General features: G+C 51.3%; 1 protein-coding gene across 2 annotated transcripts in view; it reads right to left on the reverse strand.

The window, feature by feature from the left end:
• Positions 1-23,432, reverse strand: part of LOC123771011 (tripartite motif-containing protein 59-like) — a 166,397-nt gene that overhangs the window by 63,556 nt on the left and 79,409 nt on the right. For both annotated transcript variants that reach the window (XM_069324579.1, XM_069324580.1), the window contains exons 3-4: positions 19,097-19,798; positions 5,710-5,856 (exon numbers count right to left, since the gene is read on the reverse strand). In XM_069324579.1, the coding sequence (XP_069180680.1) occupies positions 5,710-5,856; positions 19,097-19,798 (849 nt within the window). The remainder of the gene's footprint in view (positions 1-5,709; positions 5,857-19,096; positions 19,799-23,432) is intronic.

The following is a 23,432-nucleotide window of genomic DNA, read 5'->3' on the forward strand; positions in this document are numbered from 1 at the left end:
ACCACACACACAACCACCACACACACAACCACCACACACACAACCACCACACACGCAACCACCACACACGCAACCACCACACACACACAACGACCACCACACACAACCACCACACACACACAACCACCACACACACAACCACCACACTCACAACCACCACACACACAACCACCACACACACAACCACCACACACACACAACCACCACACACACAACCACCACACACACACAACCACCACACACACACAACCACCACACTCACAACCACCACACACACACAACCACCACACACACACAACCACCACACTCACAACCACCACACACACAACCACCACACACACACAACCACCACACACACACAACCACCACACTCACAACCACCACACACACACAACCACCACACACACACAACCACCACACACACACAACCACCACACTCACAACCACCACACACACACAACCACCACACACACACAACCACCACACTCACAACCACCACACACACACAACCACCACACACACAACCACCACACACACACAACCACCACACACACAACCACCACACACACACAACCACCACACACACAACCACCACACACACAACCACCACACACACAACCACCACACACACACAACCACCACACACACACAACCACCACACACACACAACCACCACACACACACAACCACCACACACACACAACCACCACACACACAACCACCACACACACAACCACCACACACACAACCACCACACACACACAACCACCACACTCACAACCACCACACACACACAACCACCACACACACAACCACCACACACACACAACCACCACACACACACAACCACCACACACACAACCACCACACACACAACCACCACACACACAACCACCACACACACACAACCACCACACACACAACCACCACACACACACAACCACCACACACACAACCACCACACACACACAACCACCACACACACAACCACCACACACACACAACCACCACACACACACAACCACCACACACACACAACCACCACACACACACAACCACACTCACAACCACCACACACACAACCACCACACACACAACCACCACACACACAACCACCACACACACAACCACCACACACACACAACCACCACTCACACACAACCACGACAACACATCTACCACAACCACCACACACACACAACCACCACACACACACAACCACCACACTCACAACCACCACACACACACAACCACCACACACACACAACCACCACACACACAACCACCACACACACACAACCACCACTCACACACAACCACGACAACACATCTACCACAACCACCACACTCACAACCACCACACACACACAACCACCACACTCACAACCACCACACACACAACCACCACACACACAACCACCACACACACACAACCACCACACTCACAACCACCACACACACAACCACCACACACACAACCACCACACTCACAACCTCCACACACACACAACCACCACTCACACACAACCACGACAACACATCTACCACAACCACCACACTCACAACCACCACACACACACAACCACCACACTCACAACCACCACACACACAACCACCACACTCACAACCACCACACACACACAACCACCACTCACACACAACCACGACAACACATCTACCACAACCACCACACTCACAACCACCACACACACACAACCACCACACACACACAACCACGACAACACATCTACCACAACCACCACACTCACAACCACCACACACACAACCACCACACACACACAACCACGACAACACATCTACCACAACCACCACACACACAACCACCACACACACACAACCACGACAACACATCTACCACAACCACCACACTCACAACCACCACACACACAACCACCACACACACACAACCACGACAACACATCTACCACAACCACCACACACACAACCACCACACACACAACCACCACACACACAACCACCACACACACACAACCACGACAACACATCTACCACAACCACCACACTCACAACCACCACACACACAACCACCACACACACAACCACCACACACACACAACCACCACACACACACAACCACGACAACACATCTACCACAACCACCACACACACAACCACCACACTCACAACCACCACACACACAACCACCACACACACAACCACCACACACACACAACCACGACAACACATCTACCACAACCACCACACACACAACCACCACACACACAACCACCACACACACAACCACTACAACACACCTACTACAACCAGCACATTAACAACTACCACAACACACCTACTACAACCAACCCCCTGGCAGGGGGTTGGTGCTGGACCTGTAGCTCCAGCCCCCCTCTACTGGCAGGGGGTTGGTGCTGGACCTGTAGCTCCAGCCCCCCTCTACTGGCAGGGGGTTGGTGCTGGACCTGTAGCTCCAGCCCCCCTCTACTGGCAGGGGGTTGGTGCTGGTCCTGTAGCTCCAGCCCCCTCTACTGGCAGGGGGTTGGTGCTGGACCTGTAGCTCCAGTCCCCCTCTACTGGCAGGGGGTTGGTGCTGGTCCTGTAGCTCCAGCCCCCTCTACTGGCAGGGGGTTGGTGCTGGACCTGTAGCTCCAGCCCCCCCTCTACTGGCAGGGGGTTGGTGCTGGACCTGTAGCTCCAGTCCCCCTCTACTGGCAGGGGGTTGGTGCTGGACCTGTAGCTCCAGTCCCCCTCTACTGGCAGGGGGTTGGTGCTGGACCTGTAGCTCCAGCCCCCCCTCTACTGGCAGGGGGTTGGTGCTGGACCTGTAGCTCCAGCCCCCCTCTACTGGCAGGGGGTTGGTGCTGGACCTGTAGCTCCAGCCCCCCCCTCTACTGGCAGGGGGTTGGTGCTGGACCTGTAGCTCCAGCCCCCCCTCTACTGGCAGGGGGTTGGTGCTGGACCTGTAGCTCCAGCCCCCCTCTACTGGCAGGGGGTTGGTGCTGGTCCTGTAGCTCCAGCCCCCCTCTACTGGCAGGGGGTTGGTGCTGGTCCTGTAGCTCCAGCCCCCTCTACTGGCAGGGGGTTGGTGCTGGACCTGTAGCTCCAGTCCCCCTCTACTGGCAGGGGGTTGGTGCTGGTCCTGTAGCTCCAGCCCCCTCTACTGGCAGGGGGTTGGTGCTGGACCTGTAGCTCCAGCCTCCCTCTACTGGCAGGGGGTTGGTGCTGGACCTGTAGCTCCAGTCCCCCTCTACTGGCAGGGGGTTGGTGCTGGACCTGTAGCTCCAGCCCCCCCTCTACTGGCAGGGGGTTGGTGCTGGACCTGTAGCTCCAGCCCCCCTCTACTGGCAGGGGGTTGGTGCTGGACCTGTAGCTCCAGCCCCCCCCTCTACTGGCAGGGGGTTGGTGCTGGACCTGTAGCTCCAGCCCCCCCTCTACTGGCAGGGGGTTGGTGCTGGACCTGTAGCTCCAGCCCCCCTCTACTGGCAGGGGGTTGGTGCTGGTCCTGTAGCTCCAGCCCCCCTCTACTGGCAGGGGGTTGGTGCTGGACCTGTAGCTCCAGCCTCCCTCTACTGGCAGGGGGTTGGTGCTGGACCTGTAGCTCCAGCCCCCCCCCCCCCTCTACTGGCAGGGGGTTGGTTCTGGACCTGTAGCTCCAGCCCCCCCTCTACTGGCAGGGAGTTAGTGCTGGATCTGTAGCTCCAGCCCCCCTCTACTGGCAGGGGGTTGGTGCTGGACCTGTAGCTCCAGCTCCCCTCTACTGGCAGGGGGTTGGTGCTGGACCTGTAGCTCCAGCCCCCTCTACTGGCAGGGGGTTGGTTCTGGACCTGTAGCTCCAGCCCCCCTCTACTGGCAGGGAGTTAGTGCTGGATCTGTAGCTCCAGCCCCCCCTCTACTGGCAGGGGGTTGGTGCTGGTTCTGTAGCTCCAGCCCCCCTCTACTGGCAGGGGGTTGGTGCTGGTCCTGTAGCTCCAGCCCCCCTCTACTAGCAGGGGGTTGGTATTGGACCAGTAGCTCCAGCCCCCCCTCTACTGGCAGGGGGTTGGTGCTGGTCCTGTAGCTCCAGCCCCCTCTACTGGCAGGGGGTTGGTGCTGGACCTGTAGCTCCAGCGCCCCTCTACTGGCAGGGGGTTGGTGCTGGACCTGTAGCTCCAGCCTCCCTCTACTGGCAGGGGGTTGGTGCTGGTCCTGTAGCTCCAGCCCCCCTCTACTGGCAGGGGGTTGGTGCTGGACCTGTAGCTCCAGCCCCCCTCTACTGGCAGGGGGTTGGTGCTGGACCTGTAGCTCCAGCCTCCCTCTACTGGCAGGGGGTTGGTGCTGGACCTGTAGCTCCAGCTCCCTCTACTGGCAGGGGGTTGGTGCTGGACCTGTAGCTCCAGCCCCCTTCTACTCTCAGGGGGTTGGTGCTGGACCTGTAGCTCCAGCCCCCCTCTACTGGCAGGGGGTTGGTGCTGGACCTGTAGCTCCAGCCCCCTTCTACTGGCAGGGGGTTGGTGCTGGACCTGTAGCTCCAGCCCCCTTCTACTGGCAGGGGGTTGGTGCTGGACCTGTAGCTCCAGCCCCCTCTACTGGCAGGGGGTTGGTGCTGGACCTGTAGCTCCAGCCCCCCTCTACTGGCAGGGGGTTGGTGCTGGACCTGTAGCTCCAGCCCCCCTCTACTGGCAGGGGGTTGGTGCTGGACCTGTAGCTCCAGCCCCCTTCTACTGGCAGGGGGTTGGTGCTGGACCTGTAGCTCCAGCCCCCTCTACTGGCAGGGGGTTGGTGCTGGACCTGTAGCTCCAGCCCCCCTCTACTGGCAGGGGGTTGGTGCTGGACCTGTAGCTCCAGCCCCCCTCTACTGGCAGGGGGTTGGTGCTGGACCTGTAGCTCCAGCCCCCTTCTACTGGCAGGGGGTTGGTGCTAGACCTGTAGCTCCAGCTCCCTCTACTTGCAGGGGGTTGGTGCTGGACCTGTAGCTCCAGCCCCCCTCTACTGGCAGGGGGTTGGTGCTGGACCTGTAGCTCCAGCCCCCTCTACTGGCAGGGGGTTGGTGTTGGACCTGTAGCTCCAGCCCCCCTCTACTGGCAGGGGGTTGGTGCTGCACCTGTAGCTCCAGCCCCCCTCTACTGGCAGAGGGTTGGTGCTGGACCTGTAGCTCCAGCCCCCCTCTACTGGCAGAGGGTTGGTGCTGGTCCTGTAGCTCCAGCCCCCCTCTACTGGCAGAGGGTTGGTGCTGGACCTGTAGCTCCAGCCCCCCTCTACTGGCAGAGGGTTGGTGCTGGACCTGTAGCTCCAGCCCCCCTCTACTGGCAGAGGGTTGGTGCTGGACCTGTAGCTCCAGTCCCCCTCTACTGGCAGGGGGTTGGTGCTGGACCTGTAGCTCCAGCCCCCCCTCTACTGGCAAGGGGTTGGTGCTGGACCTGTAGCTCCAGCCCCCCTCTACTGGCAAGGGGTTGGTGCTGGTCCTGTAGCTCCAGCCCCCTCTACTGGCAGGGGGTTGGTGTTGGAACTGTAGCTGAAATGGTTCACATGTTTCCATTCATCTGATGCCTCTGTTCACCTACCAGTAAATATTTATCCAGGAATTAGGCTGGATTGCGGATTGCATGTTGAGGAAAGTCAGTAGTTGACTTAGGGAAACCTCAATAAACCTAAGAACAGTCTTCCTGTCTTCAAAATGGAACTTAATATATTGTGATATGACCTATGAGAGAAAATAAAAAAACTTACTGTTATTTCCTTTTGGGGGATTTCTCCAGTGATTTCCTGAACTTTAGTCATGATGCTGGAGTCCGAGTCTCCCAGGTGTACGGGGTCAGCTGTGGCACCTGTCTCTGTGGTCGTCATCTCCAGGGCCTCCCTGATGGTCTCCTGCACCTGTCATTACCAACACAAACATTAATGGTGGAGGCTGAGTCTCCCAGGTGTACGGGGTCAGCTGTGGCACCTGTCTCTGTGGTCGTCATCTCCAGGGCCTCCCTGATGGTCTCCTGCACCTGTCATTACCAACACAAACATTAATGGTGGAGGCTGAGTCTCCCAGGTGTACGGGGTCAGCTGTGGCACCTGTCTCTGTGGTCGTCATCTCCAGGGCCTCCCTGATGGTCTCCTGCACCTGTCATTACCAACACAAACATTAATGGTGAAAGCTGGACTATAATGAAGCATCTGGCTCTGAGTAAAGTAACTGGACTATAATGAAGCATCTGGCTCTGAGTAAAGTAACTGGACTATAATGAAGCATCTGGCTCTGAGTAAAGTAACTGGACTATAATGAAGCATCTGGCTCTGAGTAAAGTAACTGGACTATAATGAAGCATCAGGCTCTAAGTAAAGTAACTGAACTATAATGAAGCATCTGGCTCTGAGTAAAGTAACTGGACTATAATGAAGCATCTGGCTCTGAGTAAAGTAACTGGACTATAATTAAGCATCTGGCTCTGAGTAAAGTAACTGGACTATAATGAAGCATCTGGCTCTGAGTAAAGTAACTGGACTATAATGAAGCATCAGGCTCTGAGTAAAGTAACTGGACTATAATGAAGCATCTGGCTCTGAGTTAAGAGATAATAGACATGCTGACATACACAAATGGGTCAACATGTGAAGGACTCAAGTATAACATGCTGCCTTGAGACTTGAGTTATAATATTAGTTATGAGTCAAGTCATTAGTTCTAACTGATGAAGCATTGTTTACATTCTGAACCCAAAGTCTTTATTTAGTTGTAGTAAACACTGAGCGCTGACCACAGTTACGGGCTGCTTCCTGGGTGTGTGTGTGTGTGTGTGTGTGTGTGTGAAAAACAGCTTTGAATGCAATGAAACGCCATTTTCTGGGTGAGTCCCGGAGGCTCTCTAGAGCTATCCAGGCTGATATGAATATCCCTAACTTTGGCATCAGTCAATGTGGGTGGAGTTCTAGGCCTACTGGGGACCACGAGCCAAAACCTAGCCCCCCTCAGAGAGGCACGAGGAGAAATGGCTTGTAGAAATGCAAATGTGATTTTGGAGCATTCTATATCTGCCATCGACCGGGATAGGCACCCAGAAAGGTAAGCGCCCCAAAACAAGCCCTGTATTCTGGTTAAAACGACAAAAACAAACAAACGAGTGGACAGAACTCCCCAAATGATAACGAGCAAGAGTCATGAGCATGAGTCAACATGAGCCGTGCCGCTTGTCTGCGCAGTTCCTCCCCCCACCTCCTCAGGAGGGAAAAGCGGGAGCCCCAGACCCTCCACGCCGGTGATCCACACCCCAGTTCTGAGGCTAGATATCAAAATACGCAAAAACCTCCAATCAGAGGGAGGGAGGGTTGCCAGGGAGCCTATGGGACTCACCCAGAAAATAGCTTTTCATTACATTCAACGCTGGTTTTCTGGGGGTAGCCCCTACGGCTTCCCAGAGCTACTTCACAAAAGACGAAAAAGAAAATGGACTTACCTAGGAGGCGGTCGGTGCTCACATCTCAACTCAAAGACAAGACAGGCTGCAGCCGCCGATCCAAAGTGACACAGGCCCGACAAGGCCCAGGAACGTTAACGAGGTAGCATGCAGCCAGGACCCTGTTCAACCACCAAAAACCCCGTACCCAAATGTCAGCCCAGGACATGTTCCTAGAGATGGCAATGAGAGCAGCAAACTTACGAACGTCATGGGCACGGGGATAGACCACAGGCTGGCTAGACTTAATAACAATACGGACGACCTGAGAGACCTGTACCACCAAACAGGGAAGAAGGGAAACCGTATCAACCCAAAGCGCATCCCCGGACACAGAAGACATGGCACGCAAATAATGGCCACAACCGGACACAAAACATGATGCACCCCCGGCCTGACCAACCAAGCATCAACAACCCAAGGACTCCTCCAGAAACCTGCAGTCTCATTGTTCGACAGAAAAGAAGGAGACAGCTGCAAACAAACAAACCTATCACCACGACCAAAAGAGCAGAAACCCCTGCGCCATAGGAGAGCATGAAGCTCTCCAACCTGACCCCCAGAGGTCAATGCCAACAGGAAAAGAGCCTTAGAAAAACAATCCTGAACTGAAGGGAACCACAAAAAACCGAGGAGAAGAGAGATGGGAGAGCACTCTGTCCAAAGACCAGGACTGCTCAGGCTGCACATGAGCAGGCTGGAGGTGAAACAACACGCGAGACAGCTTGCGGAACTGTGCAGAAGTTACATCAATACCGAAAGCAAGCTGCAGCGGCTCCACCAACGCCACACGATACGAGGCGACAGTATTCGGCATAAGAGGACGGTCCTGGAACAACCACGAGAGAAAGGACAACACCACCCAAACAGAAAGGAAAGTACAGAGACGAAGAGTCAGAAAGAATCGGAAGGATCGCCAGGAAACTTCATACTGCCTCTGAGATGAAGCCCTTAGGTGGGAACCATCAAAGAAGCCACTTGATCACCATACATAGGGTGATAAACCCAGAGTCAAAAACACCAAATGCAAAGACTCGAGGAGAAGAGTGAACCAGTCTCATAATGGACCAGACCGATCTATTGAATGAGGTGGAGCCACGGAAAACCTCCGGGTTCGGACACCGGGCAAGCAGTGCCTGAAACTATGGCTGGGCCGGCCACCACGGGGCCAAGAATACTACTCGCCCCTGGCAAGGCTCCAAGCGAGCCAGAACCTGGAGCAACAGCTGAACCGGGGCAAAGAGGTACAGGAACCACCACCTCGACCAGTCCTGGTGCAAGGCGTCGGTCCCGACAGCCTCATGGTTGAGGAAGGGCGCCATATATACCGGAAGATGCCTCGACCACGCCGACCCGATGAGGTCCACCTGAACGGGCGCTTGAACTTCTGGCAGAGCCAACTAAATGAGTCGGCATCGACCGTCTATTCCATGGACAGGGGAACGAACCAGGACAGCCCGTCCGCCAGGACATTGGACACCCCCCAGAAGTGAGCCCCCAGGAGAGCCAAACTCCGAGAACTCAGCAGACGAGTCACCAGAAGCGACCAGCCCCAAAGAGCCATGGACTACATCGAACCCCCTCAGTTCAGGCAATGAACCACCGGAGAGCAGTCCGAATGGAGCCGGATCATTGATCCGCAGGCGACCCGAACCCTCCGAAGCTCGAACCACATCGCAGCGAACACCCGCACAGTGCTGTGGGCCCGATGGAAGGATGGACCCCACCGCCCCTGGCTAGGAGAGACTCCAGATTGGGAACCAGATCAGACTTCCGGCAGTTCACCAGGAACCCGAACCCGGCTAGCTGGAAAAGCACTAAACCCATGGGGAGCAGACACACGGACCAACTGGGAGCCCAAACCAGCCAGTCATCAAGGTAAGCCAGCACCCGAATACCTAACGGACGCAGACAGGCCACCACGAGCTAGGTAAAGCGTGTGAACATGTGAGATGCCAAGTTCAACTCGAACGGGAGACAACGAAAGCAATAACTCCGATGCCCCACAACAAAACCGAGCCAGTCCCTGAACCCCGGATGACTCGGAACATGCCAATACGCATCCTTGAGGTCCAGGAACACCATCCAAGCGCCCGGCTCCAACAGCAGCCGGACCTGGGACAGAGTGGGCATCCAAAAGGGGCAGGAAACCCAGGGGTTCAGACTTAACAAGTCCAGAATGAACTGCAGGTCCGCACAATCCCATTTCGGAACCAGAAATAGCGGGAAACCCACCTGAGAGTTGTCGTCATTTCGACCACGCCCAAGCTCACCCACTCCAAGACGACCTGAAAAAGCACAGGAGAAGAGACCTGCCCTGCCAGCTCTGAACCCTCCCTGAGGAGGAGGAGCCACCCAACGCCACTGAAGGCTGCGAGAAGAACTGCAAAATGGTCGATGCCCCTTATGAGAATCCGACCTGCGCACAGAGCGATCACCGCGACAACCAGGTGCAGCCAGGACCGAAGGTGGCACCGGCTCTGAAACTGGCACCTGTGCCCTACCCGACGAGCAGAACCACGAGCCCTGGCACGACCCATCCGGGAAGAACCCACCCGGGAACCCTGGAAAACCAACAAGTCAGACATTGGGCGGCAGCTGGAAGAAGCTGCCCACATATACTATTCGACCGCAGAGGCCGCAAACACCAAAAGGCAAAAGGGCAAAGACAGTCTAAAAGTCAGGGCCCAAGCGGATTCCAAGGAGGAAGTGAGAACCACCTGTCGACACGAGAGACGTGCAGCGAAAAACCGCGACAGTGCATCCCGCAGGATCGTCGCAAACAGCTTGAAAAGTGCAGACGACGCACGAGCAGCCGAGACCAAGGCACCAGACCCAAGGAACGGCCCCAAGCGCCTCCACATCCTCCTCAAGCCAATCCGATGACAGCTCCAGGAGGGAAAAGAAATGCAGGACCGAAGCCAACAGGCCACGTGTGCACAAGTCCTCAGCCACAAGCGCAGCCAACAGGCCACGTGTGCACAAGTCCTCAGCCACAAGCGCAGCCAACAGGCCACGTGTGCACAAGTCCTCAGCCACAAGCGCAGCCAACAGGCCACGTGTGCACAAGTCCTCAGCCACAAGTGCAGCCAACAGGCCACGTGTGCACAAGTCCTCAGCCACAAGTGCAGCCAACAGGCCACGTGTGCACAAGTCCTCAGCCACAAGCGCAGCCAACAGGCCACGTGTGCACAAGTCCTCAGCCACAAGCGCAGCCAACAGGCCACGTGTGCACAAGTCCTCAGCCACAAGCGCAGCCAACAGGCCACGTGTGCACAAGTCCTCAGCCACAAGCGCAGCCAACAGGCCACGTGACACCCCTAGGGTCAACACTTGCAGCAGAGGAGCTCCAGCATATTTCAACAATCCTAAGTATTGTAGTACAGGTTGATGGTAGTGAGTGGTGTCCCAGAGAACATAAAGGTATAGTGCTCTTGAAAAATAGGTGAGATAACAGGAAAGTGCTAAGGGAAGTGAAAAATCGGATGAGAAAAAGTTGCCCTAGTGTTTACAGTGCAGAGAAGAACATTCAAGATGGCCACTGGCAAGGGGAAAAACAAAACAGAGCTTGATTTTGAGGGATTCAATGAAGAAAGCATTGATATTAGTAGTCTACATAACAAGTTGGTAAATTTAGATACTATAGTGAACTCTCATGTAGAAATAATTAGTAAATTGAAAGAAAGTAATGACCATTTGAATAGCAAAGTTTTATGTCTTGAGGGTTTAGTGAAAGACTTGCGCAAGGATAAGAATCAATTGGAAACAAATTGCAAAGCCATGGAAGAAGAAAATAAACTCTTAAAAATAGCTTTGGAAGAAGTTAAAGTAAATTTAAACATAAATGACTACAATAGGTTAGGCAAGGAAATTCAACAGGAGAAACAGCTTTTGTCAGCACAGATGGAGGAAGTTACACAGGGAATAGAACAGTGCAAGAAAGATATGCAACTCACTTATGCACAAGTGACCAAGGAGAAGGAAAAAATAGAAGAAGCAGTAAAGGAAGTCAAACACTGCAGCAACCAAGATAAAACAAACATTAGGCTAGAAGTGAGGAAAGAATTGGCATCTAACCCGAAGTTGGTGCAAAACACAGTTGATCGGAGTAAGTCCCTGATCACTTTTGGCTGCAAAGAAAAGGCGATAACATCTAGGTCAGAAAGAGCTGTAGAAGAAGCTAAAGTAGTAGATAAAATTGTTGGCCTCGTGGAAGGTCTTACAAACAGAGAGAATGTGTGCGACTACAGGAGAATAGGCAGGTACGTAAAAGGGAAAGATCGACCTTTGAGGATCACCCTAAACGGTGCCAAACAGATGGAAGAAGTACTAAGGAATGCTAGAAAATTGCAAAGGGATGAGGATGGGAAAGGGTGGTCGTTAAGACGAGATCTTTCAAAAGAAGATAGAGAGAAGCTGAAACTGAACCTCGCCGAGGCAAAACATTTAAATGAGAGCAGGAATGAAGAAGAAATAAATTCTTTTTTCTACAAAGTGATAGGGGTAGGCAAACCAGTAAAGTGGTACATAAAGGCAAACCAACAAAATCAATAGAGAGAGGGGGAGTGAAGAATAAGGAGAGGGGGAACAAGTTCCTGAAGATTGCATACACCAACATAGATGGAGTGAGATCGAAGATACTGGAGTTAAGTGAAGTAATACAGCTGCAGACACCAGACATTGTTGCACTCACGGAGACAAAACTTGAAGATGTAATTTTAAATGAAGTCATATTCCCAAGGGGCTACTCAATTTGGAGACGGGACAGAAAAATTAGGAAAGGCGGTGGCGTTGCTGTGCTGGTAAAAGAACACCTAAAGGTGAAGGAAATAATGACTGCCAATCCACAAGAAGTTGACATAATAGCACTAGAGATCTGCTATGAGGATGATAAACTAATGATGATAAATGCATATAGTCCACCGCCAAGCAGCACATGGTCAAAGGAGGAGCTAGATAGTAAACGTGAAGGTCTTATAACAATAATGAGAGAGATTATAGCGAGAGCTGATAACGATAGATCACGACTGTTGATAGTCGGTGACTTCAACTTGAAATCCATAGACTGGGAAGCATATGAAGCTAAAACAGAAGATTTTTGGACCTGTAAATTTGTAGACCTCATCCTGGAAACATTCTTGTATCAACATGTTAAACAAGCTACGAGGATGAGGGAAGGGGACGTTCCCTCCATGCTAGATTTGATATTTACCAGGAAGGAGGAAGAGATATTTGACATTCAGTACCTTCCTCCCTTGGGTAAAAGTGACCATGTCTTTTTGGGAATAAAGTATGCAATGCGTTATAAGCTGGAAGAAAATAAGGAGGTTGAAGCAGTTGAAAAACCAGACTTCAGGAGAGGACATTATGGTGACCTTAGAAATTTTTTTAGTGAGTATAATTGGACAGACTTGATGCTAGGCAAGGAAGTGAATGAGATGTATGGCAAGTTTTGTGAAATATATGATAAAGGCACAAAAAAATTTATACCAAAACAGAGATGCAGAACTAGGAAACAGGATTGGTTCAATAGAAATTGCGAGAGGGCTAGAGACCGAAAGACACAAAAATGGAATCAATACAGGAAGAGGCCGAACCCCCAAACATACCAGCGATACAAAGATGCGAGAAACAACTACACGGCAGTGAGGAGAGAGGCAGAAAGAAATTTTGAAAAAGGGATTGCGGACAAATGTAAAACAGAACCAGGTCTATTCTATAAATTCATAAACAACAAATTGCAGGTAAAGGATAATATTCAGAGGTTGAAAATGGGAAATAGATTCACGGAAGATGAAAAGGAAATGTGTGAAACACTAAACGAAAAGTTCCAAAGTGTGTTTGTACAAAATTAAATCTTTAGGGAACCAGATACAATAAGAATTCCAGAGAACAACATAGAACACATAGAGGTGTCTAGAGACGAAGTGGAAAAAATGCTCAAGGAGCTCGGTAAGAACAAAGCAGCTGGCCCAGATGGCGTTTCACCATGGGTTCTGAGAGAATGTGCATCTGAGCTCAGCATTCCACTTCACCTGATCTTTCAGGCATCCCTGTGTACAGGAATCGTAGCAGACGGGTGGAAACAGGCTAACATAGTTCCAATCTACAAAAGTGGCAGCAGGGAAGACCCCCTCAATTATAGACCTGTATCATTGACAAGTGTAATAGTGAAAGTATTGGAAAAACTAATCAAAACTAAATGGGTAGAACACCTAGAGAGAAATGATATAATATCAGACAGACAGTATGGTTTTCGATCTGGAAGATCCTGTGTATCGAATTTACTCAGTTTCTATGATCGAGCCACAGAGATATTACAGGAAAGAGATGGTTGGGTTGACTGCATCTATCTGGACCTAAAAAAGGCTTTCGACAGAGTTCCACATAAGAGGTTGTTCTGGAAACTGGAAAATATTGGAGGGGTGACAGGTAAGCTTCTATCATGGATGAAAAATTTTCTGACTGATAGAAAAATGAGGGCAGTAATCAGAGGCAATGTATCGGAATGGAGAAATGTCACAAGTGGAGTACCACAGGGTTCAGTTCTTGCACCAGTGATGTTTATTGTGTACATAAATGATCTACCAGTTGGTATACAGAATTATATGAACATGTTTGCTGATGATGCTAAGATAATAGGAAGGATAAGGAATTTAGATGACTGTCATGCCCTTCAAGAAGACCTGGACAAAATAAGTATATGGAGCACCACTTGGCAAATGGAATTTAATGTTAATAAATGTCATGTTATGGAATGTGGAATAGGAGAACATAGACCCCACACAACCTATATATTATGTGAGAAATCTTTAAAGAATTCTGATAAAGAAAGAGATCTAGGAGTGGTTCTAGATAGAAAACTATCACCTGAGGACCACATAAAGAATATTGTGCAAGGAGCCTATGCTATGCTTTCTAACTTCAGAATTGCATTTAAATACATGGATGGCGATATACTAAAGAAATTGTTCATGACTTTTGTTAGGCCAAAGCTAGAATATGCAGCTGTTGTGTGGTGCCCATATCTTAAGAAGCACATCAACAAACTGGAAAAGGTGCAAAGACATGCTACTAAGTGGCTCCCAGAACTGAAGGGCAAGAGCTACGAGGAGAGGTTAGAAGCATTAAATATGCCAAAACTAGAAGACAGAAGAAAAAGAGGTGATATGATCACTACATACAAAATAGTAACAGGAATTGATAAAATCGACAGGGAAGACTTCCTGAGACCTGGAATTTCAAGAACAAGAGGTCATAGATTTAAACTAGCTAAACACAGATGCCGAAGAAATATAAGAAAATTCACCTTCGCAAATAGAGTGGTAGACGGTTGGAACAAGTTAAGTGAGAAGGTGGTGGAGGCCAAGACCGTCAGTAGTTTCAAAGCGTTATATGACAAAGAGTGCTGGGAAGACGGGACACCACGAGCGTAGCTCTCATCCTGTAACTACACTTAGGTAATTACGTGTGCACAAGTCCTCAGCCACAAGCGCAGCCAACAGGCCATGTGTGCGCAAGTCCTCAGCCACAAGCGCAGCCAACAGGCCACGTGTGCACAAGTCCTCAGCCACAAGTGCAGCCAACAGGCCATGTGTGCACAAGTCCTCAGCCACAAGTGCAGCCAACAGGCCACGTGTGCACAAGTCCTCAGCCACAAGTGCAGCCAACAGGCCACGTGTGCACAAGTCCTCAGCCACAAGCGCAGCCAACAGGCCACGTGTGCACAAGTCCTCAGCCACAAGTGCAGCCAACAGGCCACGTGCACGAAAGTCCTCTGCCACAAGTGCAGCCGACAGGGAAGGAACCTGCACGTGAAGCTGAACCGTGCCAACATCCAGCAGAAGGGCTGGAGCAAAAAGGCACTCATTAAGGTGCTCAAAGTTGCCCCCCCAGGTAAACCTGGACCACAGTCAACGCCTCGCGCCACTGAAGCGTGTGGGTACGACAGAAGGCTTCCCAAGCATCCAGCGAGAACAAAGGCCAGTCCGCAAGCCAGGATGAACCCTGAACCTCATAACAAACCCGGTACAGAGACAAGGGCCCCAAACCTGAAAGAAGATGGATCCATTATGGAGGCATACTCCGGGTCGTGCAGGAGGTAAGCTGCAATGGCCGCCCGCACATCAGCAGGTGAGATGCAGGAAGCCGAAAACCTCTGGTAGGTTGGAACCGAAGGACCCGCAGGGACATGGAACCTAACACGGGGAGGAGCCGAACCCAAATCCAACTCGTACACAGAGGGGGGAAAGGAAAACCCCACTCCTTGTAACAGTAAGCCTCGCTCGGAGGGTGTTCCAACCCTCCAAGGGTCCAATGGGGCCCAAGGCCCCCAAGCCAGCTCCTCCCCAACCCCGGGAGTCTGCACGTCAGGCCTCGGGAGCGAGTCGTCCTCCATAGCCCCGGTCTCACAAGAAAAAGCCGGGGCGGCCAGAATGGATTCTGGCAGAAAGAGAATGGGCCCAATGGTCAGACCCTGGAGCTATGGCTGGAGGAACAGACTCGAATACCTCCATCGCCACCCCAGAAGGGGCAACCTCCGAAACCGCCTGAGTCTCAGAAACCACTAAACCCTGCCCCGACCCCGAAGCCCTCAGACACTTATCAGCCGGAAGGGGAGGGGGAGGGGTTGGGGGGGGGGGAAGGAACTGAATGAACCACAGCAGGGAAAGAACAAGGGGGGCGCGGACTGAACTAAGGCCGAAGTGACCAACACCCCAAAGTCTGGGTCCCTTTAAGCAAATCGGGGTAGCCTCAGGGCATCTGGGGAAGCAACCAACCGAACACGTTGCAACAACCTAAACCTATCCTGCAACGTGCGAGCCGCCTGCACCCCGAACAATGTCATCTGTAGATTGGGTGAATTGAGTCACAAACAAGCAACAAATCTCGCAGGACTCCGGGTCGAATGTGTCACCGACCCAACAGGCAGCATGACGGAGGCAAAAACAATAAGTGTCGCCCTGAGACAAAGGGACAGACCAACCCTCAAACTCGCACAAAGTGAGAGGGGACTCAGGGGTCACATCCATCGGACCTGAGTGCCCCCGCGGGGTTTCCCAGGGCCACTAGACTGGGTCTGCTAAGGGTAATCCCGGGCCGTGTACTGCTAACCGGCGCCAAAGCTACCAAACAACACTGCTAAAGCTGAACCCTCGGGACATGTCCACTCATGAGGGCAAAGCAGGGGGTACCACCAAACAAAAGAAACCCTAGTAAAACAGGGGAAAGTAACACTGAGGCAGACCCCCTCCCCCCACCAATCAAAAAAAAAAAAAAAAAAAATCCTCGCAAGACGGCAACGTACCCAAAAGGAACAGAGCCGGCTGTTGTTATAGGCAAAAACTAGCTGCACAGTACCCCGCACCCCAACAACTGCAAATGCTACCACTTACCCCAAGGTAAACAAGGGCGGGAAACCTACCCCCCCAAACACTCGGGGCGGTCAGTCGCTGAGCAGCAAAAGACCAACAGAGGTAGACCCAAGGTGACTTCTGGATGATAACCCCAAGCCCCAAGGGCAGTACTTACAGGGCACTTAGGGAAGGGAACCCTAAGCGCACGCAGCACGAGCACCTTGGAATAATACTTCCAGCTCGCATGCCACCATAAGAGCAGCACTGAACCAAAGCATAGCACAACACAAGAGTCAGGAGCTGGAGCCACACGACTGCGATGCATCACACCAGCCGAAGAACTGGGGTGTGGATCGTTGGCACGAGGGTCTGGGGCTTCCCCTTCCCCCTCCCAGGGATGGGGGGAGCTGCGCAGCTTATGCGACGTCATGCTCATTTGCTAGTTTTCATTTGGGGAGTTCTGTCCACTCGTTTGTCTATTTTTGCCATTTTAACCAGAACAGGGGTTTGTTTTGGGGTGCTTACCTTTCTGGGTGCCTGTCCCGGTTGATGGCAGATATAGAATGCTCCAAAACCACATGTGCATTTCTATAGGCCATTGCGCCTCGTGCCGCTCTGAGGGAGCCAGGTTCTGGCTCGTGGTCACCGGTAGGCCTAGAACTCCACCCACATCGACTGATGCCAAAGTTAAGGATATTCATGTCAGCCTGGATAGCTCCGGGGCCATAGGGGCTCCCCAAGAAAAAAATTAGTAGTTAGTAACAGTTGAGAGGCGGGCCGAAAGAGCAGAGCTCAACCCCCGCAAGAAAAAATAGGTGAATACAGCGTAGTAAACACCGAGTGCTGACCACAGTGTAGTGTACACTGAGTGCTGACCACAGTGTAGTGTACACTGAGTGCTGACCACAGTGTAGTGTACACTGAGTGCTGACCACAGTGTAGTGTACACTGAGTGCTGACCACAGTGTAGTGAACACTGAGTGCTGACCACAGTGTAGTGTACACTGAGTGCTGACCACAGTGTAGTGTACACTGAGTGCTGACCACAGTGTAGTGTACACTGAGTGCTGACCACAGTGTAGTGTACACTGAGTGCTGACCACAGTGTAGTGTACACTGAGTGCTGACCACAGTGTAGTGAACACTGAGTGCTGACCACAGTGTAGTGAACACTGAGTGCTGACCACAGTGTAGTGTACACTGAGTGCTGACCACAGTGTAGTGTACACTGAGTGCTGACCACAGTGTAGTGTACACTGAGTGCTGACCACAGTGTAGTGAACACTGAGTGCTGACCACAGTGTAGTGTACACTGAGTGCTGACCACAGTGTAGTGTACACTGAGTGCTGACCACAGTGTAGTGTACACTGAGTGCTGACCACAGTGTAGTGTACACTGAGTGCTGACCACAGTGTAGTGTACACTGAGTGCTGACCACAGTGTAGTGAACACTGAGTGCTGACCACAGTGTAGTGTACACTGAGTGCTGACCACAGTGTAGTGAACACTGAGTGCTGACCACAGTGTAGTGAACACTGAGTGCTGACCACAGTGTCGTGTACACTGATTGCTGACCACAGTGTAGTATACACTGAGTGCTGACCACAGTGTAGTATACACTGAGTGCTGACCACAGTGTCGTGTACACTGATTGCTGACCACAGTGTAGTATACACTGAGTGCTGACCACAGTGTAGTATACACTGAGTGCTGACCACAGTGTAGTGTACACTGATTGCTGACCACAGTGTAGTGAACACTGAGTGCTGACCACAGTGTAGTGAACACTGAGTGCTGACCACAGTGTAGTGAACACTGAGTGCTGACCACAGTGTAGTGTACACTGAGTGCTGACCACAGTGTAGTGTACACTGAGTGCTGACCACAGTGTAGTGTACACTGAGTGCTGACCACAGTGTAGTGTACACTGAGTGCTGACCACAGTGTAGTGAAACACCAAGATGACAGTTGACTTTATTAATAAAAATGTTTCAGGCTTTAAAACAAAAAGTTTCCTATATATATAAAGTTTACTCTCATCTTGATGTGTCTCCATATCATCCTATATATATAAAGTTTACTCTCATCTTGATGTGTCTCCATATCATCCTATATATATAAAGTTTACTCTCATCTTGATGTGTCTCCATATCATCCTATATATATAAAGTTTACTCTCATCTTGATGTGTCTCCATATCATCCTATATATATAAAGTTTACTCTCATCTTGATGTGTCTCCATATCAAAAGTGTTTATATAGAGGCAATACTACACTCAGTTGGGTGAGAACAATGTGACCTTCAGCAGCATACCTTCACTGAGGTGTGGACAGTGTTGACATCTGGGAAGAGTTCCTGGCACTTCTGGAGCCAATCTTCTACCTCCATGTTGCATTGGTCAACTTCGTTGATGGTCATGAATACTTCCTGTGCTGTGTTGACTGTGTCGAGGCTCCCCAACATGGCCTGCAGCTGAGTCTTCCCTTCCTCTCCTTGTGTTGTCATATCCACCACACTGGTATCCTCCAGTTCCAAGAGCTTCATTGCTGACTTGTTCTGCTCTACCAGAGCATAGAGTCTGTCCTGGAGCTGGAGGTGTTGAGTCTGCCAGTCCCCCAGCTGCCCCTGGTACTCCCCCAGCTGGGACAGTACCTCTTCACAGCTGGTAATGAGGCTGCTGATGCTGCTCTTCTGCTCCTCCACCAGGGAACGTAACTTCTTACTGATGCCTCTGGTAGGAGCTTTATTGGGTTTTGTGGGTACCGTTGTCACTCGCACAACTTCCATACTTTTTAGTTTTCTGATAAAGGCCTCCATACCATAATTGATTGGGAACTGAGTAGCAGCTGTGGCAGTGTGCTGGGCACGGCAGCTGGGGCAGTTCAGCTGACCATTCTTGATAGCATTGTCAATACACTGGGAGCAGAATGTGTGGCCACAAGGCAGAGTGCGAGGCCGTAGCAGTGTGTCATCATAATTGTTAAAACACACTGAACATTCCTCTGGGTTGTTATCCTGTGGATAAAGAATATTTGGTTAAGTTACATGTATTTACAACGAAAAAAAAGTATTTTCTGTGCGAGTCCCTCCGGTTCTCTGGAGCTATCGGATTGATATGCGCATATTAGTCCGGGGTCATCAGTCATCTGGAGTTCAGCCTACCGAGGACCACAAGCCAGAACCTGGCCGCCTCAAAAAGGCAAAGGGAGCAATGGCCTATGGAAACCCCATGTATTTGGGGACATTCCATATCTGCCATCAACTGGGGTTAGCACCCAGAAAGGTAGACATAACAAAACAGACCCCACATGGTAAGAAAAATTGCAACCAAAGACCGAATAGAGAGGCAGATTCCCCCCCCCCCCCCCATCTAAAGAAACAAGCAAACATCATACACACCGCCACACCACTTGTCCACGCAGCCCTCCCCTCCCTGGGAGGGTGAAGGGGGAGCCCTGGACCTCCTGTGCCGGTTACTCACACCCCAATTCAGAGGCCGAGAATCAAAAACAAAATGGAAACCGCCGACCGGAGGGAGCGAGGGTGCCGGGGAGCCTCCGGGACTCACCCAGAAAATGGCGTTTCATTACATTCAACGCTGGTTTTCTGTGTAGAGTTCCTCTGGCTCCCTGGAGCTACCAAACGCTGAAGCCAGACCCGACCCAGTGAGTAAATCGACACGGGGAAGGTCAGACTCCTGCACAACTGCTCGAGCAACCACCACATGACCCGGTAAACCCCCCCCCCCCCTAAACAGCAGAAGGCAGGACTGCAGCAGCACCAATGCCTCCGGAGGGAGACACAAGGAAGTGTTCCGAGAGTCCCTCACGAGGCCCAGCTGGGTCCGAACCTTTGGACAGAACCAGATGAGACTTCCTCCAGCTCACCAGGAACCAGAATCCGATGAACTGGGAAAGAATCATCCCCCTGGTGAGCAGACTAGCAGACCGGCTGGGAGCCCACACCAACCAGTTGTCGAGATAGGCCTACACCTGAACCACTAGCAGATGCAGAAGGGCCACCACGAACCGGGAAGACAAGTGACTATGCGAGGCACCAGATTCAACCCAAAAGGAAGGCAACGAAAGCGGTAAGCCTGCCCCTCCACCACAAAACCTAACCAGTCCCTGAACTCCAGATGAATAGGGAGGTGCCAATATACATCCCGGAGATCCAGAATCACCAACCAACAACCCGGCTCTAACAGAAGCCAAACCAGGGACAGAGTAGTTATCCGAAAGGAGGGGCAAGGAATCCAGAGGTTCAGCAGGACAAGTCCAGAATGAACCACATATCCGCACAGTCCCGTTTCGGTACTGGAAACAGGCGGGAAACCCACCTGAGGGACAAGGTCTTTTCGACCACTCCCAAGCTCACCCACTCCAAGATGACCTGACAGAGTGAATGGGAAGTCAGCCACGAATCTCCCGGTAGGAAGAGGAGCCGCCCAATGCCACCGCAGGCCGGATGACACAACCCGAAATACCCACAAATCATGGGATCAGGCATGAGCAAACAGCACGAGTCCCTGCCCCCACCAGCATCCTGGTAATGGGGCAATATCTTGAAGTTATCTTGAGATGATTTCGGGACTTTAGTGTCCCCGGCTCCCGTGGGGGCAACCCACGAAAGGGCCAACACCCTGTACGAGAAGGTGGCGCCGGTTCAGAAACTTACAACAAGGCCTACCTCGACCTGCAGAGACTCGAATCCTGGCACGATCCAGCCGGGAGCACGAGAACGCCGACCCCAGATCACCAACAAAGCAGAAAGAGGATGGCAGCAGCAGAAGCTGCCAGGAACTGAGGAACAACCTAGACTGCAAACAAAACAGACAAAAGAGTGGAGAAAACCCCAGAGCTGGGGCCCAGGCCAAAGCAAGACAGCCGTCTGCAAGCCAGGAAGACCCAGGGACCGCCCCTCAATAGAGGTCGGGGCCAGATTAGAGGCCAAGACTGGGCCACACCAGAGGAAACCACAAACCAAGGGCCACCCAAACCTGTACAAGAGAAATTTGAGAGGAAAATCTCCGGGAGACAAAACCGAAGAACCCAAAGGAAACTGGAAATGAACCTGAACCCAAAACGAAGCCCGAAGCACCACAACTTTTGGCGGAAAACGTACCCTGGAAAAGAAACAACAGGCGGCCATAAAACATACTATTACTCATATACAAATAATCAAACACACATTTACATATACACACGGCTCCGGGAGAAGTAAAGTGATACCTCGGCTCACAAATGCCCCTCTTTACGAATTTTCAGGTTGCGAGCCCAATTTCTTCGTAAAATCCAAATTGCGTTACGAACTTTGCCTAGGGTAAAGTAGTTTGTTGATACACGTATGGCCGACCTAGCGTGTGGTGGCACGGCGACCGCGCTTCAGTTTAACAGTGCCTCCCGCCTAGTGAAAATCGCGCCTGAATTCTTTGTAAAGAATTTCAGTGTTTTGGGATTTTTGGGTATTTGAACATAAAGGTAATTATTATATATCTCGCCATGGTCCCAAGAAAGTCAGTGGTAAGTTTCAATCTAAGAAAATAGTTATGAGTAGAGGCAGTAGAGGATGTCCCTTCCTCATTAACCCTTAAACTGCCCAATACTGCATATGAACTTTTGAGTAACTGACGCAAAAGTGTGCATCACTGCATATGTAGTTTTGGAGTACTATGCAAGATTTAAACGGCCCACGGATACACAGGGTTCACATCACCTTCCTCAGGGCTCTTGTAAACAGACACCATTTTAAATAAAAATCGTGGGCAACATTACCAGGAGTGAGGGGCCTCAGTACTGAGCGAACCACCAAGGCTGGTGCACGCAACATGAGCTCACAGCACTGCTGTTCAGCTTGTGACCACAGCATCGCCTAAAAATGTCAAAATATATATGTACATGCTATTATTTAGCGATGATAGTATTACAGAAGACCCCTGACTGTGATATAAATGACCAGGATTCTGATAATAGCAGGATTGTTGTGATAATTTGCGCTGTACTGTGGGAGGAGTAATGTTGAGGGAGGGAGGGCTGTAGCGTCGTCTGCCGAATGTGTGGTCACCTGTTGCTGTCAGCACTTACTATACCAGCTTAGTGGTTTGCTATGGTGAACAAAATGTGTAGATACTTATATATATAACGTCTGTATATAGAGAATAAAAGCAAAGACAGTATGGTGGGAGGAGGAGGATGGCGAGGGAAGGAGTGGTGGTGAGTGGTTGGCTGGTGTGGTGGCCACTCCTTGTTGCTTTCTGACTCAGCATACCAACTTAGTAGTTCGTTACGGTGAACACAAATGTAGATACTTATATATACTGTGTATATATATAGTGTAATACCAGCAAAAGGAGTGTTGGGAGAAGCCATTTTGGTGAGGGTGGTGGCATCATCTGCATGACATGTCATGCTGTGTAAAGGTGGCCACTTTACTCTTTGGGCACTATACCAGCTTAGTTGAACAGTTATGGTGAACAAAACATGTAGATACTTATATATAACGTCTGTATATGGTGAATAAAAACAAAAACAATATGGTGGGAGGAGGATGTTGGCGAGGAAGGGAGTGGTGGTGAGTGGCTGGCTGGTGTGTGCCGGTCACTCCTTGTTGCTTTTTGACTCACAATACCAACTTATATTTTTTTTTTTTT

The sequence above is a fragment of the Procambarus clarkii genome, chromosome 14 (genome assembly GCF_040958095.1).
Source record: "Procambarus clarkii isolate CNS0578487 chromosome 14, FALCON_Pclarkii_2.0, whole genome shotgun sequence".
In the NCBI taxonomy this organism is placed as follows: Eukaryota; Metazoa; Arthropoda; class Malacostraca; order Decapoda; family Cambaridae; genus Procambarus; species Procambarus clarkii.